The sequence below is a fragment of the Carassius gibelio genome, chromosome B3 (assembly GCF_023724105.1).
Source record: "Carassius gibelio isolate Cgi1373 ecotype wild population from Czech Republic chromosome B3, carGib1.2-hapl.c, whole genome shotgun sequence".
Classification (NCBI taxonomy): Eukaryota; Metazoa; Chordata; class Actinopteri; order Cypriniformes; family Cyprinidae; genus Carassius; species Carassius gibelio.
The window spans coordinates 48,992,586-49,010,538 of NC_068398.1; the positions used below are offsets into that span (position 1 = coordinate 48,992,586).

The 17,953-nt window shown below is 37.5% G+C and overlaps 1 protein-coding gene across 3 annotated transcripts in view; it reads left to right on the top strand.

Annotated features, from left to right (window-relative positions):
* LOC127952380 (integrin alpha-L-like) overlaps window positions 1–17,953 on the top strand; it is a 158,900-nt gene that overhangs the window by 27,782 nt on the left and 113,165 nt on the right. The window contains exons 11-16 of one of the 3 annotated variants that reach the window (XM_052550783.1): window positions 9,161–9,290; window positions 9,367–9,509; window positions 10,948–11,094; window positions 11,280–11,474; window positions 11,641–11,771; window positions 12,004–12,152. The exons of the other annotated variants lie outside the window; for them this stretch is intronic. Coding sequence (XP_052406743.1) covers window positions 9,161–9,290; window positions 9,367–9,509; window positions 10,948–11,094; window positions 11,280–11,474; window positions 11,641–11,771; window positions 12,004–12,152 — 895 coding nt within the window. The remainder of the gene's footprint in view (window positions 1–9,160; window positions 9,291–9,366; window positions 9,510–10,947; window positions 11,095–11,279; window positions 11,475–11,640; window positions 11,772–12,003; window positions 12,153–17,953) is intronic. 3 annotated transcript variants of the gene reach the window in all.

Here is a 17,953-nt window from a genome sequence, read left to right on the forward strand (position 1 = left end):
TCGTAGCTTGGCAATGTTTCTAAGATGGAAGAATGCAGTTTTTGTAACATTGGAAATATGATTTTCAAAAGACAAATTGCTGTCTAATATAACACCCAGATTTCTGACTGTAGAGGAAGTAACAGTACATCCGTCTAGTTGCAGATTGTAAACTACAAGATTCTGTGTAGTGTTTTTTGGTCCAATAATTAGTATCTCTGTCTTATCCGAATTTAATTGGAGAAAATTATTTGTCATCCAATCTTTTACATTTTTAACAGACTCTGTTAGCTTAGATAATTGGGAAGTTTCATCTGGTCTCGTTGAGATATATAGCTGAGTATCATCAGCATAACAGTGGAAGCTAATTCCATATTTTCTAATAATATTACCATGGGGCAACATGTATATTGAAAATAGAAGGGGACCTAGGACGGATCCTTGTGGCACTCCATAGTTTTCTGTTGACAACTTTCCTGTTGTCTGTATGGAGTCCTTTCCTTTCGTGATCCTGTCTTCTCGTCCTCCGAGATTCCTCATATTCTGAGTTCCCGTTCCGTTCCCTTCCTGTTCCTTTGTTGTTTGTTTGTTTTTTGGACTGCATTTGTGGTGTATTTTGCCGGTTCTCCCAAGGATCAAACTCAGTCAGGGATTTTTCTCTCAGAAGAAAAGACTTTATTTTAAGCAAAACAAAGTCGAGAGCTTGTTGCAAGAAGTTCTGCCAAAATGCTAGGTTGCATCTCATCATATACCCCACACAGGGCGGTTCCACATAGTCAAACTTTTCCTTATGCTTGCAATTTTGATCCCTCCCTAGGGAGGAGGGCCCCTACTTGTTTTGGTATAACGAAAGGCCCTTTCTGGCCATATGTTTCTCATCCGTTCTGAACATTCCAGCACGTAAGCAACTTTCTATCCATTACCTATAGGATTATAATGGAAAAACAAAAATGGCTTGATTCACATTGATTATTCTTGATTGATCAAAATCTTACTAATAAAAATCTTCCACATATTCTCCCCTTTGAGACTTAATAAGTCTCACATTTGATTATTCTTATCCAGAGTGCTACTCCATAATCCAGTCATATTATTTACACTACCTAGTGACTAAATAAGTCACATTGTATTATCCCCAGTGACTAGATTATGAAATTCCACTCTGAGGGACTACTGGACCAAACATCTCTCTCCTAATTTGACATGGAGTGAGTAAAAGATCCAGTCTCCCTAACCCCTCTTTAATAGTAGACATTGTTAAAAGCATGAATATGCAATTGGTTCAGCATTTGCCTGGTTGTTACAGTTTTGTATAAAAGGCATAAAAATACATACACATACAAATACAAATCACATCACACATTGAATATCACAAGATTATAAGAGTTGATCTTCAGCTTAGATACCTTATGTATCAATTTCCCATTATCTTGACATCTTTGAATTTAATTTGCTTAACTGTGGCTTTGACTAGTGACCTCAATATAGGAAGTATACAGTAAAATAGTAAATATCCTGTCATTAATGCCATTCCTAAAAACTTTCCCTAGTTATAAACTATGCTCCACATGCTCCTAACTGTAAATCAAACCAGTCTTACATTTTATTATCTTTTCCAACATTTTCTTTATCTATCATTCTTAGCCTTTTCAATTTGATCAGTTCTTCATTAAATGCTCCCTTCTATAAATACAGCATTTTCCCCAAACATAACACATACTTTTCCTTCTTCAATTCACAAATCTTGAGCTTTTCTATTTTGCTCCTTTCATTCTATTTGTTGCATCAAATTGCTCTATTTTCCCTTCAAATCTTCCTACATCCATATTTCCCTTCTCATAACCTTCAAATTCTTCATCTACCATTACTTAAAATTCTCTTTCCACCTTTTCTTTTCTATTTGTTGGCTCATATCTGCACCCAAGTATTTTGATCTCAGTAGCAGTCCCATCACTCTCTCATTCCATCTTCACCAGGGAGACTCTTTGCAAAGTCGTTGCAATGGTCTTTCCCTCGTTGGCAAGGGTGGGTCGTTACTAGCACGCCCTTCATCCCTCACTTCATGCTGTGTGGAGTTGTTGAAGCTGGTTGGCGTATTTTAGGGTAAGAGATGTGAACTCAGGTGTCACTCTGTAACCATTTTTCTGATTCATGCAAGGCTTTCGAGATCATTACTGCACCCTCACTGGTTCTCTTTAATGGAGCGAAGCATTCCTTGGTCTTACTGGAACTGCTGTCACCTGTAAATGGAAAACTTAAGAATTTTTTGTTAGTGTTATCAAGCATGCTAATTTGTTCCTCTTGTTAGTCATCCTTCTTGGTGTGACCTGTGGAATTGTAATGTGGGTTGAGGGCTGTCTTGGCCCCTTTTTGAGTTTTCACAATTCCTGTGCTGTCTTTACTGTTTTTTAATTCCTTTTAATTTTATTCTCAACAATTTGCTTATTTAGTTATCTTTTTATTTTGTAAACTGAGTTCCACTATATCACTGGATAATTTATCTAGGCCTATGTTGCTCAGTAGCATAGGCCTTTTGACCTGGAAAACACTCAACCCACTGCATTTATTTTAACAGTCAGAAAGATAATATTTCATCCTTTTGACACAATCAGCTCCATCATGATATGCTGAAAAGAATGTTAAATGTGGGGTAGACAGAGCAAGCTTGCTTTGCTCTGCCTTCCCGTGTTATACGCTGCGCATGTGTGGCACTGTTTTTCTTTCTGCCACAACAAGGACCTAGGTACTGACCAGGAAACTTAACCAAATTCATCCATGGTCATTATTTGTCTGGGCATAAATTTGCCCTGTGGGCCCACATTCAAATTTGTATACAGCTGTTTGGGCAAATTGATTGAATTGCCTCAGTGTCTCGTCAGACACTCTCTTTCATGCCATACAACACCATCATTCATACTTTTTCACACACTTTCACTCCCCCTTTTTTTTTTTTGCCAAAAACTTTTCTTTTCTTTCTTTCCTTCCTTTTTCCAAAATCTCCTAGATTAATTTGTTTAGAGTATTAGGCCTAGGCATTGAGCATTTGAGAGAGCCAATTATCATTTCTCAAATGTCATGTGTTTGTCTAATTTAAAGTTTAGTCAAATACTTTTTTGTTATTGCTCATGAGCGACTCTGAGAAGAGGATTGGAGATCTCTGTAAATCTTGGATCCATGGCCATCAACATTTCCATCTGGTTATCCCCAGTGATGACAGTATATGTGATTTCATGATTTTGGATCTTTGGAATAATCTTTTATTCAATATTATTTTATTCAGTTTTATCTTAGAAAATTACCTTAAAACAAAATGGAGTGACCAATATTTATATTTTTTCAACCATATATATATTTTTCCTATTGTTCATCAGGATACCCTTTTTTATTTATTAATTTATTTTCTTCTTTCTCAAAGAGCTCAGCATTGTTGTCAAGTATTCAGTTGTGCATTTTCCCCTAGTTGTTTAATGAAACTGTCTTACTATGCCAAATCCAGCTCCATGTTTATCTGATTGGTGAGTCAAGTACTCACTTCTGTCTGTCAAAATTATTTTTTCTTTAAGACATGAGGCTGGACTGGTACCTATTGAAAAGCAGATTGAGAAAGTTAGTTAAAACACAGAATTTAAGGAAGTGCTGTGAGACCAGTGAATAATCAAGATTAAAACATAGTAAATAAAATAATCAAATAAAATAATTAACATTTGAAGCAGTCTCTATAGTGTTCATTGAATATGCAGGACCTGTGCACTGAAGGGATGGAAGTCCTTCTGGTGACATCATCAGCCTGGGCTGTTGTACTGGGTCGTCAGTCTGTGATGGCACTCAAAGACCTGATGTTGTGGTGTACGGTCTCCGTTGTTTCTCTGCTTCTTCTCAGTCTGGCTTCTGGTTTCTTTCTGCCAGAGTTTTGCATTTCATAATGTTCTTTTCAACCTCAGGAAAAGTCTCAAGTGAAAGATTCACCTTTTCCTGCTTTGATTCAGTCTTCTCCTTGCTGAAGTGTGTTCTTCTCTTTCAAGAGGGGAGGGGAACATCCATCAGCCCCTCCCTCTTCTTCTCTTTCTGCAGCTGTGTTTGCTGCTTTGCCATTCCTCGACAGACTCCAGTTCATTGCTTTCCTTTGTCAAGGCACTGTTCCAGAAATCATCTGAAAGTTTAACACTCAGAGACTGCATTAATCAAATGTACCTATGTAACTTCTGACCAAATTGTTTCTGAGCAATCAGCTCTTTTTCTAATTTTCACTTTTCAACCTCTTCTTTCAGTGGTCCCTTATTAAAAACAAAATCATCTGGTTGAAAACAGCAGTTCTCTTATTCTTTGTTAGTTAAGCAAGTTCTTCATTGCAGGAAAATAGCAAGCATTTTTTCTTCTTTGCAAAATGCAGAAATCAGCTACCGTTATTATCTAAATATACTGCAATAAAATAAAATAAACCTTTTTTTATAACAGCATGACATGCATATGGTAAAATAAAGACTTCAATCATAATTTTTCTTCTATATTTGCATACATGATTCAGAATAATCCGGTATTTGTGAATTAATGTTTCCTAACCAACATAAAATAATTCCTATTATTGTAAATAAAATAATTAAATTTAATTCTTTAAGCAACTAGTTCCCTTCCTATTGTAAAATGCCTATAGCTTTTGAATCAAAATGTCTTATTAACTTGGTCACCCAATCTTGCTTTCATTCCACATTGCACAAGTTATTTCTTTTATTTTTTACATGTACACAAGCCCAATCTCTGAAACTCTGTAATGGATTAACTTTCATACTGTCCCAGGGATAACAAGATACAAATTTTAGATGTCTTCACATATTAGATATAAAGTTTTAAGCACGTGCATCCTTTAAATTCATCTATTAATATAAGTTATTAAATAATAAATGCATATCTTATTTTAATTAATTTATTATTATATCTATATTCCACCATATCTGCCATTTCTATATTAGTCCATTTCTTGGAACATTTGTATTTATTTTTCTCTAAAACAACCTTCATACAGTTGACTTTATTGTTTTAGGGCTCCTGCATTCCTTTCTCAACACCAGTCTCTGTAACCTGATCACTCCCAAGTGATGGTCCAGGAGGGGAGAGCACCTCTTGCTCCCCCCATGTAATACAACTTTACTGTGGAAACGTCCTCCTTTGTTCTCATTCCCACTACACTGGGCTCAGAAAATGTTCTCCCCTTTCACACAGACATCCTAAATGCAAAAATCTTTTATAGATCTTGGTTCAAACTTTATTGATGCTATTTTCCTAAACCCATTCACACTTGCTACACTCTTTATTGAGCCAGAGTGCTTATTCTTGCATACTTTTTCCCTTTATCTAAGGGATAATCACACATTAATTGTCCTTTTATTATCAAGGCTCATAATACATTCATCCCCCTCAAGTGGATACTAGCTGCGTCCAACTCCACCCAGCCACCCTGAAGTGACGGTCCAAGAATGGTGCGCAACTTTTACCCACCCAACACGGAATTTCTTTGTTCACACATTCATTCAGTCCGGACACAGATACATTCACACAACAAAACACAGCTCTTCCTAGAGCTCGCTCTACCTAGAGCGTCCTTAAGGGCCCATCTATTCAGTCCTTCGAGAATTTCACTTATACATTCTCAAAGCGGTATCCATGGGACTTTTCCTCGCGATTCCTTAACTAATCTGCTTATCCGTTTATCACTGTCCTACCTGGCACAGCTATCCAATAAACACAGACCACAGCATGCCATGTCTTTCTGCCTACACCATATTTGTCTTAAATCGAGGTTGCCTTTCAAGGCCTTCCCATTAATAACCCAAATATGTGCATGCAGTTATTTCTTCTGGAGTAAAACCCCTTTTTCAATTTAGATATCATATTATTTTTCTAAATTTGGAAGAGCAGATTTTAAGTGTCCTTACCACTCAGAGCTGACCAGTCAACAACACACACTAATTATATAAGCAAAAATGCTTACCTTATTCTATGGTGGCCACCACTGTGTGTGTGTTGCTCATCAGTCAGCTCAAGAGCAGTCGTCCACTCTGCTCCTTTCCAGTCCCATCTGGGGTGCCAAATATGTGGTGTATTTTGCCGGTTCTCCCAAGGATCAAACTCAGTCAGGGATTTTTCTCTCAGAAGAAAAGACTTTATTTTAAGCAAAACAAAGTCGAGAGCTTGTTGCAAGAAGTTCTGCCAAAATGCTAGGTTGCATCTCATCATATACCCCACACAGGGCGGTTCCACATAGTCAAACTTTTCCTTATGCTTGCAATTTTGATCCCTCCCTAGGGAGGAGGGCCCCTACTTGTTTTGGTATAACGAAAGGCCCTTTCTGGCCATATGTTTCTCATCCGTTCTGAACATTCCAGCACGTAAGCAACTTTCTATCCATTACCTATAGGATTATAATGGAAAAACAAAAATGGCTTGATTCACATTGATTATTCTTGATTGATCAAAATCTTACTAATAAAAATCTTCCACACATTCTGGTTATGACCTTGGCTTGTTTTCACGACGATTTGGATTACCCTAAAATAAACATACCTGCATTTGGATTTCTCTCTCCCTGTGTCTTACTGGGTCGCGTTAAAGTTAAGTCAAGTTAATAGAAACCTTTCACATCAAATTATCTTAGAAAGATCGTGTAGGCAGGGATGTCCATGTTCCCCTCTTTTGTTTGCTTTACTTTTAGAACCTTTAAGCCAATATATAAAACAAAATACAAATATTAAGGCAATAGACATAAATGGTGATGAACAGAAATTATCACTTTTCGCAGATGATATATTCGTTTATTTAGGTCAACCAAACGAATCATTTGAAGTCTTGATGGAAACATTAACTATGTTTAGAGATTTATCAGGCTATAAATTAAATGTCCAAAAAACCCAGATCTTAACTTTTAATTGCCAAATATCTAGTTTAGGGGTTTACCTAGTTTAAGGGTTCAAACACCCAAAGATATCACAAGACTATTTGATGTGAATTACAAACCACTGTATTCTACAATCAAATCAGATTTGGCTACATGGAATCTTCTACCATATCTAGGATTATATGGTAGAGTTGAATCAATTGAGATGAATATACTTCCACAATTTTTGTATTTTTTCACAGGTACATAAAGGGCAAGTATTGTATTTTGAGACACTCAAACGTGAACACCTGTTATGTAATAAGGATTTCCATAGGTACTTACAAATAAGACACAAAATGAATGTTTCTTAACTCTATACTTTGGTCTTAGAAGTCTTAAATCACAAGACAAATCTGATGAATACTGAATTATGTTGAGAATTATGTGATGAATACTGAATTATAATGAGAATTATGTTGGTAGCTGGCAAAAAGGTTATAACCAGAAAATGGTTGCAACCTGAAACACCAGAAATTAGCTGTTGTGAAATTGGCTGTGAACTGTTAATGAAATTTACACAATGGAGAGATTACAATGAATCTTCGGCTACAGTCTGAGAAATTTGTCAAGATATGGGGAAAATGGATAGATTATATTTGCCCACTAAGAGCAGACCTAGTATAGAGATCAAGATATTTTAAGGTAAGTAGGTAAAAAATTATTGAATAAAAAGAGAAACAAAAGATATAAGGAATAAAAAGCAATGATAGGGAAAAAATTACCCACATTGGGAATGAGAGTCCTCAAGGGTTTTTAATATTATTATTATTATTATTTATTTATTTATTTTATTTTATTTTTTGGGAAAAACTGATCAGATCAGGTACCCAAACTACTGGCAGGGTAATAAATATAGAACTATATAGTTCATTTAATTTATTAATTAATATAGTTGATTAAATCACAAACAGCTGTAATAATGTGTTGGCTGACATTGGCTTGTAACTAACTGAATCAGTGTTGCCAGATCTCGCGAGACAAATAAGCATTCAGGCCTGTGAAAACAAGCCCAAAACCAGCGACTTTTTCTACGGAGCCCCCCTAGGTTCCGGGAAAACGTCACTCACAATATTTTCCTAACCAGAAAAAAAAAAAAACAGATGGTCCTGCTCTGTCTCTGATTGGCTAAGACTCGTTGCCATCTGGGTCAGAGCCAATTGGAAGCAGGATGTGGGTGGGAAAAATTCTGATGTCTCCTGTGTGTATGGGAAAAGGGAAGAGACAGAGAGAACAGGGTAGACAAACTCCTATGTTTAAATAACATATAGAAAATATCTGCTTGACAACTTATAAGGCCAAAATAAGCAACTACACTTTAGAAACAAGCCCAAAAAAACGCGACCCGTGGCTACCAATACTTGTAAGCGACCTTGATATATTTGTTTTTCTTTTAATTTATTTTAATTTATTAATTTTTTCATTCAGCCAATACACACAACTATTGGATGTCTATTAAGGTACCATCTAATTGTATGTGAATGTTGTAATTACTGTAATAAAAATGTAAAAAAATGTCTCCTACAATAAAAAAAAATGCTAAGGAATATATCTTCAATGAACTGCAAAAAACTGAATGTAGTTAATTGTTAGTCAGTGCTTTAAAAGCGGAGCTGGTTGAGAGACACTCGTGGCTTGTGCTGAACGTGATGCGAATTGTTGACTGCCAAGAGCATAAAACCAATAGATTGTATGAAATATGGAAACCTGTCACAGTCTTGCCATTGCCTTAAGCGTGGGACACACTGCAGGAGTTTTGATCGTTTCAGATGAAAGATTGGAATCGTGAAACAATTATGGCGATCTCTGTAATCCTGGCTCATAATCGATGGTCCTGTGTCTTACAGTGAGAGAGGTTCAAAGACGGCCATTGTCAGGGTCTTAATGGTCAGCAATTTTAATGTAGATAATATGCTTGTTTTTAAGGACTTTTTTTGTTTACAGTACAATCTAATAACCAACACACCAACACAATACTGCTGTAAAAATGAATCGATAGCTGATGTGGTTTATTTTCTGCTAAAAATCAAGCCAAAGCTCAAAGAGCTGTCACTAACCTCGAACAAGTGCTGCGTGAAAACCGCTGAATCAAGATAAATCTGTGCACACTGGCTCCTGGAAATGTATTAAAACAGCCAATCAGATCAGAACTGCTGTTTTCAGAAGTCTGTTTAATGTAGGCTGTGTAAAATGCAAATGGTTGGTGTTCTTTGGCTGCTGAGACTGAAGCTGAGACTGCAGTGTTTGTTTCAGGACTCTGTGATCATGGGTTCGGTCGGACTGAATGACTGGCGTGGAGCTCTGTATGAAGTGACGGGATCAGGATCTGAATTCAGACAGACAGAGATCCTCGGTCCAGCTTTAAATAAAGACTCGTACATGGGTATGTTGGAGTTTTTGTTTGTCCTTTTGTGATGTGAAGAGTGTGTGTGTGTTTTAATGATGCTGATGGTGTTCAGGTTTCTCTACTGTGCTGGGAATGAGACGCGGCGTCTCTCTTCTGTTCTCTGGAGCACCGCGGGCTGAACACAGGGGTCTTGTGACCCTCTTCACCAAGAATGAAAGCACATGGACAGTGACGAGCAACATCGATGGAGAACAAGTCAGTGAAAAACCCTCAGACACAATATTATCTCTCTCCACCGGTGAGAGACAATCCATTGAGAAGATCAGCAGACGCTTCAAACACACACACACACTCATGAGATTTACTTTTTCACCAAATTAACCAAAAAGTTTTTTTCTATTCCGTAAATATAAACAAATTTTGATTTTGATGGCTGCAACAAACTCCCAAAAAGCTTGGACAGAGGCATGTTTAACACTGAGCCACATCAACATTCCTTATAATTACAATGTTTAAGTTTTGGGGAATTGAGAATACTAATTGTTAAAGGTTTGCAAGCAAAATGTTTGTCCAGTCTTTCTTGATAAAAGACTTCAGAAGCTCAGCAGTCTGTGATCGTCATGGTCCGATTCTCCTTTTCATTACTGGTCATACACTTTCAGTAGGAGACAGATCTGTGCTGCATTCTTATACATTTACTATGTTTCTATGAAACAATACTGTTGTAGCATATGCAGAATGAGACATGGCATTGTCTCGATCTAATAACCGTGGACTTCCCATGAAAGACTTCATCTTGATGGCACTCTATATTTCTATAAAATCCCAATATATGCCCCCATGTCGATGGTACCTTCACACATATTGCAGTCACCCATGCCGTTTGGTATTGCGTCTGTCACTGGTGGAAGTCTGGATGGTGTCTTTGGTCTTTGGGGCTGAGAACTTGATGTCAGTCTTTCCTGGTGGACTCATCTGAGCACAGCACACACTTTTTGACTATCAGAGATGAGCTCTGGCCAAGAGAAGCCTGCGGCATCACTGCATACAGCTGATGTATTGCTTTCTCCTTGAGTAACAGAGACTCAAGTCATTTCTCGATGCAGCAGCAGACTGTGTTAAGTGACAGCGGTTTTCTCAAGTGCTCCATGTGGCTATATTTCACAGGACAGCATGACGGTTTCTTATGCAATGCCATCTGAGGGGTCAAAGGTCAAGCACATTCACCTGAGGTTTCCTGTCTTGCTCCACACAGACTGAGATTTAACTGGATTCCCCAAATCTTTTTACAATATTAATAACAACATAAAATTGGTGAAATATCTAAATGCTTTGCTATTTTCCATTAAGAAATATGAAATGTTGATATTCTATAACCTTTTAACATTTATTTAGCCTCATTTTAGTTTGTCAGTGAAAACATTGGAAATCTTTTAATTTTTTGCCAATTAAATAAATTAAAGAGAATTAACAAATCTAATTCTTGATTTTACTGCATTTTACAAAATGCTAACTTTTTCTTATTCTGGGTTGTAAGTTTTTAAAAACCTCTTCAGTTTCTAGCCAGTATAATGTGATGTTGTGTTTGTGAAGCAGAAGAACATGAAGTTTTCATTTCTTCTATAAAAATCAGGCTATAAAAGCATGTGCTAGAATGCAGTTTCTGTTCATTTTGATTGATTTCTGGCATCAGATTGGCTCATATTTCGGAGCGTCTCTGAGTCTGTTGGATGTGGACTCGGATGGAGACTCAGATTTCCTGCTGGTTGGAGCTCCATTATTTTACCAGTCTCAGCCAAAGGCTGAAGGGAGGCTGTACGTCTACACTTTATCAGACCAGGTACACACAGATTCATGACTATTATTATGATCTTAATGAACAAGCTTCTGCCTGTAACTGGAAGTCTGCTAGTCGTCACCAGTGTGTTACTCCATTGGGATTGCTGTTGTAATAGGTTCCTATGACATGAAAGTTGTGGGAATTGTTCTAGTGCTGATTTAAAAATATGCTGTTCACCTTTTCAGAAGTATTTTCAGAAGACACTGAATGTGAGCCAGTCAAGCACAGGTAGATTTGCTACATCTGTGGCTTCACTAAAGGACCTGAATGGAGACAGTCTGTCAGATGTGGCAGTCGGGGCGCCGCTGGAGAATGAAGGCGTTGTCTACATCTACCTGGGTGATGGGACGCATGGCATAAACCCTGAACACACTCCTCAGGTGAGAGTTTGCTGTGCTTCCATCAATCCCAAATGCTGTGTTTGTGCTCACGCTTAACTCAGAAACCTAGACGTTCACAGATAAACAAACCTGCATAACGATGAGCCACTTTGACAACGTAGATCTGTTTGTGTGTGTGTGTGTGTGTGTGTGTGTGTGTGCGCAGCGGATCCCAGCACGGTCAGTTCTCCCGGGTCTGCAGCAATTTGGAGTGTCTCTGTCCGGTCAGATGGACATGAATGATGATAATCTGACAGATATCGTGATTGGAGCACAAGGAGGGATCGTCCTGCTCAAGTATGTCATTTCACAACACATTTAGAAATAATGTAAAGATTCTCTAACCATCTCAACACAGGATCATCAGTGGGTTAGACATCAGTGAGCAGTTTTTAAAGTAATCTTTACTTTGTAGAATAATAGAGAATAAAGTAAAATCTATATATAAAAAAATAAATCTATTAGGTGTTAGCCTTGTCAATCTGACTGTCTAGTAGTATGAGCTTTTTACTTTTTTATTTCTTCTCAGGGCTCGGCCTGTGATGTCTGTATCTGCAAAGCTCAGTTTCAGTCCAAAGGAAATTAGTCTGAACAACTTTGAATGTCCGGGTGACAACACATTTAATGCATTTAATCTCACGTCATGTTTCATGGTGACCGAGAGAACCAGCAGCAAAGGTAACATCAATGAAGTTTCAGAGAGTCTCTGTCACATGAAGAATATGTCTTACCCCCTCATGTCTCTCAGGATCTCTGGAGAAGAATCTGAATATTTCTCTGAATCTGAATGTGGATGTGGATGTGGCACGAGGAATGAGTCGAGGATTCTTCGATCCAATGGATTCGTCGTCCAGTTCTCTGCAGCAGTTTGTTCTGCTGGATTCTGGCTTCTCCTGTTTCAGCTTCTCCATCTTCATGCTGGTATGCAGGATTGGGCAAAGATGCAGCAACATTTATTTTAAAATAAACAATGGAGCATTATTATAAATATAATAATACATTATTTGTCAGACAGTCATTTATGCAATGGTATGCAAAATCATGATCCTACTGACAAGTTACTTCAATTAGGGTATGATATTCAGCAGTCAAATATGTATTTATCAATCATTTGACTCCTGTTTGGAAGTTGAAAAACAAACATTTTTGCATTACAACAATTATAATATGATCAATATGTTTTGATTATGTAGCCAGAAACATAATCAGAACTTGTCAACCACTGAATCTATTGAGAGCCATACAAGTGTAGAGGACACACACACACATACACTTTTAATAAGTGCAGTTGCACCAAACACATCACACTTTATTACTCATAAATCCATACTTCCCATTCCACTCCAACATTCCCATAATTCCTGTCCACTAAAAGATGAATGGATATATATTTGCTTACCCGACAGGCCTATCTATGTAAAGCAGCTTCAGTCTGACGGTGAACATTGTCTTTGTTTCAGCGCTGTGTTGCAGACACAGTAACTCCTCTGAAGATACGAATGAATTTCTCACAAACTGATAAGTTGTCCGGAAACTCTGTGGCTGTTCTTGATGTCCACAGCAGGAGGGATGAGCAGGTTGAGGTGAGCCGATTAAAAACTCAATAAACACATCAAAAATGTGTACACAATAAAAAACATTTGTTAAAAACTACAGAGACACTAGTTCATGGGTTCAGTGAGATCAGTGCCCCTTCAGTGGCGAAACACTGAAAACTTGACAAGCTGAGAAACTACTAAACAAAAGATTTGAAACAAAAAAAGAGTGTAGTTATTATTGTCACATATGTGACCAATCACGGAAAGCTAGTAGTAGTGCATCTTTCATAACTCCAAAAAGTCTTTAGTTTTATTATATTCATAAGAGAAAGATAGTCTGTACCGATTTTTCCCGGAAAAACACGAGCGGCTGGAGGCGTGACGTGTGGGCGGAGCTAAAGAATCACGAGCGCCAGTAGGCTTTTGCGTTGAGAGCGTTTGGAAGCTGTGACATTACCGTGAGGAAAAAACCATCATCCAAAACAAACCATGGCTAACAGTCAGATTCAGCGTATATTTATGATCCAGAATCAGATCCAGAGGCTGAAATTTAACAAGAGCAGCATCAGCAACGACGTCTCTATGTGGTATGTACTGAAACTGTATATATTTGCTTAGCGGTTTTGGAAAATGACTAAGTTCCACTTTATGTCGTCTTTTTTTTTTTTTTTTTAAGCTGTACATGTGGGAAGTGCAGTTTGATGACAACATCGCATGTTGTTTACTTGATGTGCTTACGCGCCGATAGCTAAGTTAACAACACAGAGATATTTGAAGCTGTTTTACTCACCGCATGCGGTTCCAACACACGATCGTGACCCTTTTTCGTTGGGACTGCATTATCCTTAAGAAATAAACAATGTGCAAATCCGGCGTCAAACTGGGCCTTGTTTGTAAAACAAGCATCTTCGAAATGCAGGGAACAAACAAAAACACTTGCACAACTCCGTTGATGCTCTGTAAAAATAAACTCCATCCACTGGTCCCTTAATGCTGTTTTTTCTTTGGTAATCTGTGCAGGGTTGTCTTGCCCTGGCAACCAAAAACACACTCCTTTTGTGACATTTAGCATTTGTAGCATTTCACCCCCCCTTTAATGTTTATGTAAACAAAAAGTACATATTGATGCTAATTTTATTTTGTTATTTGCTGGTTTTCTACATAAAACTTGGTGAATTGATTTCATTGTGTCTCCCATGCAGAGAGTTCTCTTTTCTCCTTGTGTAGCATTTACAGTCAAAGTCACGGATTTTCCCCATTTCTCTGTCTTTATGCCCATCAAATGTTACTATCGATATAGCCTCTGATATCTTATCTCATCTTCGCTCAGTTGTAGATTAGGGATATTATACAGTCTTATTATGTCGCTTTCATCGTCGCTCAGATCGTCTTCAGAATCAGTGAGCGCTTGTTCATAAGCATCCGGATTGTCGAAGAAGTACTTCAAAACATTTTCGCTGTAACTGCAATGTGATAATCTTTGCGGCATCCATCTGTTGTGTCACTGGTTTCCATCTTCATTGAATTTTGATATCAGCTAGGGCCGGCCCGAGCACTGCATAATAAGCAGCCACGCTTCCCTTGGAGGGCGGGGGCAATAACAAAAGAAACAAAAGCCGGCTTATCCAGTATCTAAATTGACACAGACAATGACACGCCCCTAATACGTGCTAGAATCTCTGAAAAACAAGCAGATTTCAACTTCAAAATGTACGCTTTTAAGTATACCAATACTGCTATCTCAAAAACGGAGAGGCTTCTTTATGATCTCAACTAACAGATTCTGCAAAAAAAACAAAATCAATAATGTTGAAAAAATAGAAAAATAAAAACGCTTCTTTCTCATTTTGCTCAAGTTGTGCTGCTGACTTGTCACTGGCTTCCGTGATGGGTCACATATCACTTTTAAATTGTGACTATGAGATACTAGCTAAAAGTTCTGCTGTCCTCGTCCTCCTGCTGGAGCAGGAAGAGAGCCTAGCCTGCCGCGATCGATCGATTAGCCATCGCTGTCTTTCCCATCTCAACCATGTAGGTCATGCTCAAACTGAATTATCTGTCTGTCCTGTCATGACCACAGAGGTCTTTCCCTATTCACTGTGCTACTAGCTATTTAGTCTGGCTTAAACCATCCCTGAAAATCCTGACTACTACTGACAAGAAACGAGGCAGACGATAACTATTTCTTTTTAGTTTAATAATGAAAACAACAAAAGACCAGTTGTCCAGATACACACATGCTTCTTGTTAGAGTCCTTACATTACGTGCTTTTTGTCCAGTACCTGGGCTTCCCTTAAAAACACATACACAATACTCTGACACCTCCCCTTTTTAGATTTGCTATAATCTTTAAGAAATTTTATCAAAAACATTACAATGAGCATAGAATATTTACTCTACATACGTTAGTACATGACTGTGTGTTTTAAAGATTCAACTTAAGCTCTCTTAAACAATCACATGTTCCCTTCTTTACAGAATTTAACTGCATATTTACTTACTAGTCATAATGTTTCTTACATTTACTAACATTTATTCACTCTCACTTTACTTTAACGACTAACCTTGAAATTGAACAGTCTGTTAACGTAGGCAGAGTCATTTGTTCTGTTCTCATCATTCAACTCTCAAATTCTCAATCCAATCTGTGTGTGTGTGTTTGTGTGTGTGTGTGTGTTTGTGTGTGTTGTTGTGTGTGTGTTTTGTGTCTGTAGTGTGTGTTTTTTTTAAAAGAAATCACCCTGAAGAGCTCGTTCAGAAAATAATTGCATTTGAAGACTATCCTCTCATGAACGTGAATGCAAAAGAAAACTGAGTCTGTGAGAACAACAGCACAGAGAAAGAGAACGGAGTGAAGGAGTCGAGCCCCAGTCCTGATCCTCAAAACACAGACCAATAAAATATCACTTTATTACACAACAACAAAAGTAAAGATGTTTGCTTTGATGGAGCTGAAAATTGTGTTTTAATGGTCTAGTTGAATAAAGATATGATTTAAGGTTCAGTATGTTTAGTTCAATGATATGCAGCATGTTTATAATAACCCAGTTTTATTCTGATATTCACTTACATGGACCTTTTTTCTATAAGAAAAAGTTTTGTATTAATATTGCTTTTATTGATTTTCTTTAGATTATTTTTTATTTTATTTTTGATCTATCTTTTGAATCTCAAAGAAAGTGTTCTTTAACTAACCCTCACACCAAATATTGGTAAAGAAATGTATAATCAATCAGTATAAATAAATCAGTTAACTGAATGAGATACTGAGTTATTGTTTATTGTTAAGCTGATGTTTTTATGGCACTATGACTACACAAATGAAATGTAGCAAATTAGCTTAAAAGGGAAATGAATATAAATAATTACAGTAAATTATAATTCATTAAAATTATTTATTTCACTGACAGTAGTAAATGTAGCACAATAATTATTACATTGAACTAATCTGTTTGTCCAACTCTAAGAAATATTTTTAGTGGCCACAGAAAATAACTTTCTTACAGTATTAATGCATTAGAGCATGTAGCTAGATTGGAATCATAAAAGGGTCATTATTCACAAGCGGTGACAGAATCAGAGATTCATTATTCATGCAAAAAAGTTTTATTAACTAAACGCTAACACATAACTAGTCTTAGAGAAACAAACATACATTCACTCTCACACATACATACAAACGACAATTGAAATAAATGAATGAAACCATTAGAGAAGCAGTGGGGGTTTGTGAGGCCAGTTGAACATCTAAAAAGAACCGTCAATCTCTAATTCAAAGGACAGTGTACAATCAGATGTCTGTCTGGTGAAAGGAACGACACTTGCATTTGACTTGGCTGTGGAATGAGAGTATTGTAAAGACTTCCCATGATGGTGAATTCCAGTGTTGAGTGAAGGCAAACTCCAGTGGTATTAGTCTGACTCTTTGTGGTTGAGAGCCATCTCCTCAGGCTGGGATGGATGCACATGGCTCTATTGCTGTGTTACAGGCAGGTTTTTGAGCCCGTAAATCACAACTTCAAACCACGACTCATGACTTTGTAGCGTTCCAGGCAAGTCACGCCAAACTGCCTGAGCGCAAGGAATTGTAGCTTGATTATTACATTTACTGCAACATTATGTTGTCCTAAAGTCTATTTCAGGTTGTGTTACTTTGCCCTGCCCGGATTCCTTTGGGCAATAAACTAGTGTTATCAAATGATTTGTCTTTGATTACCATGGAACCAGAGGCCTGTTCTGCCTTTTTGAGGTGTTAGTTTAAATTTGGGGGAAGGGTTCATAGACTCTTATATTTGGCTTGTTGGTTGAGTGTTAGGGATTATTTGTTAAGTATAAAAAAAATATTCTGTGTCTGGTTTGTCCAGGTGCTACAAGAAAATTTTTACTAATTACATGTTCTCATTACAAATCTCAAGATTATAATGTCATAAAATACACAGACAACACACATTTTTATGGGAGAATGTAGAGTCAGAGTCCGGGACAGTCCACCAGCAACCGAAGGACAAGAATCAGGGTCAGACAGGTGTGAAGGTCAAGCGAGGTGGAGACAGATCAAACCAGGGAATCCAAAACCCACAGTCCAGAGCAGACTGATAACAGCAAGCGTGTGGTGAACAGAACCCAGTCCATTAGGTCAGCAAAACAAAGAAAAGAAGAAAAGAGAAACAAAAACAAAGAATGAAGAAAATAGGAGATCGAACCCAAGTCCTGATAATTTCTCAGTGTGCAGGTGGAAAAGTAACAGTTCTTGAAGCAGTTCAACTGAAAGATTCATTATTAGCTGAGACAGTGCTATTGAATACTGCTAAGAAACATTAATAAACATATGAAACATAAGCGTCTTGTTGAATTAGAAAATTAATGCACACCCAACTGGGGAATGTACCCTTGAACACCACAGTCAATATTCCTCACAGTCGGCAGTTGGGGCCTAATGG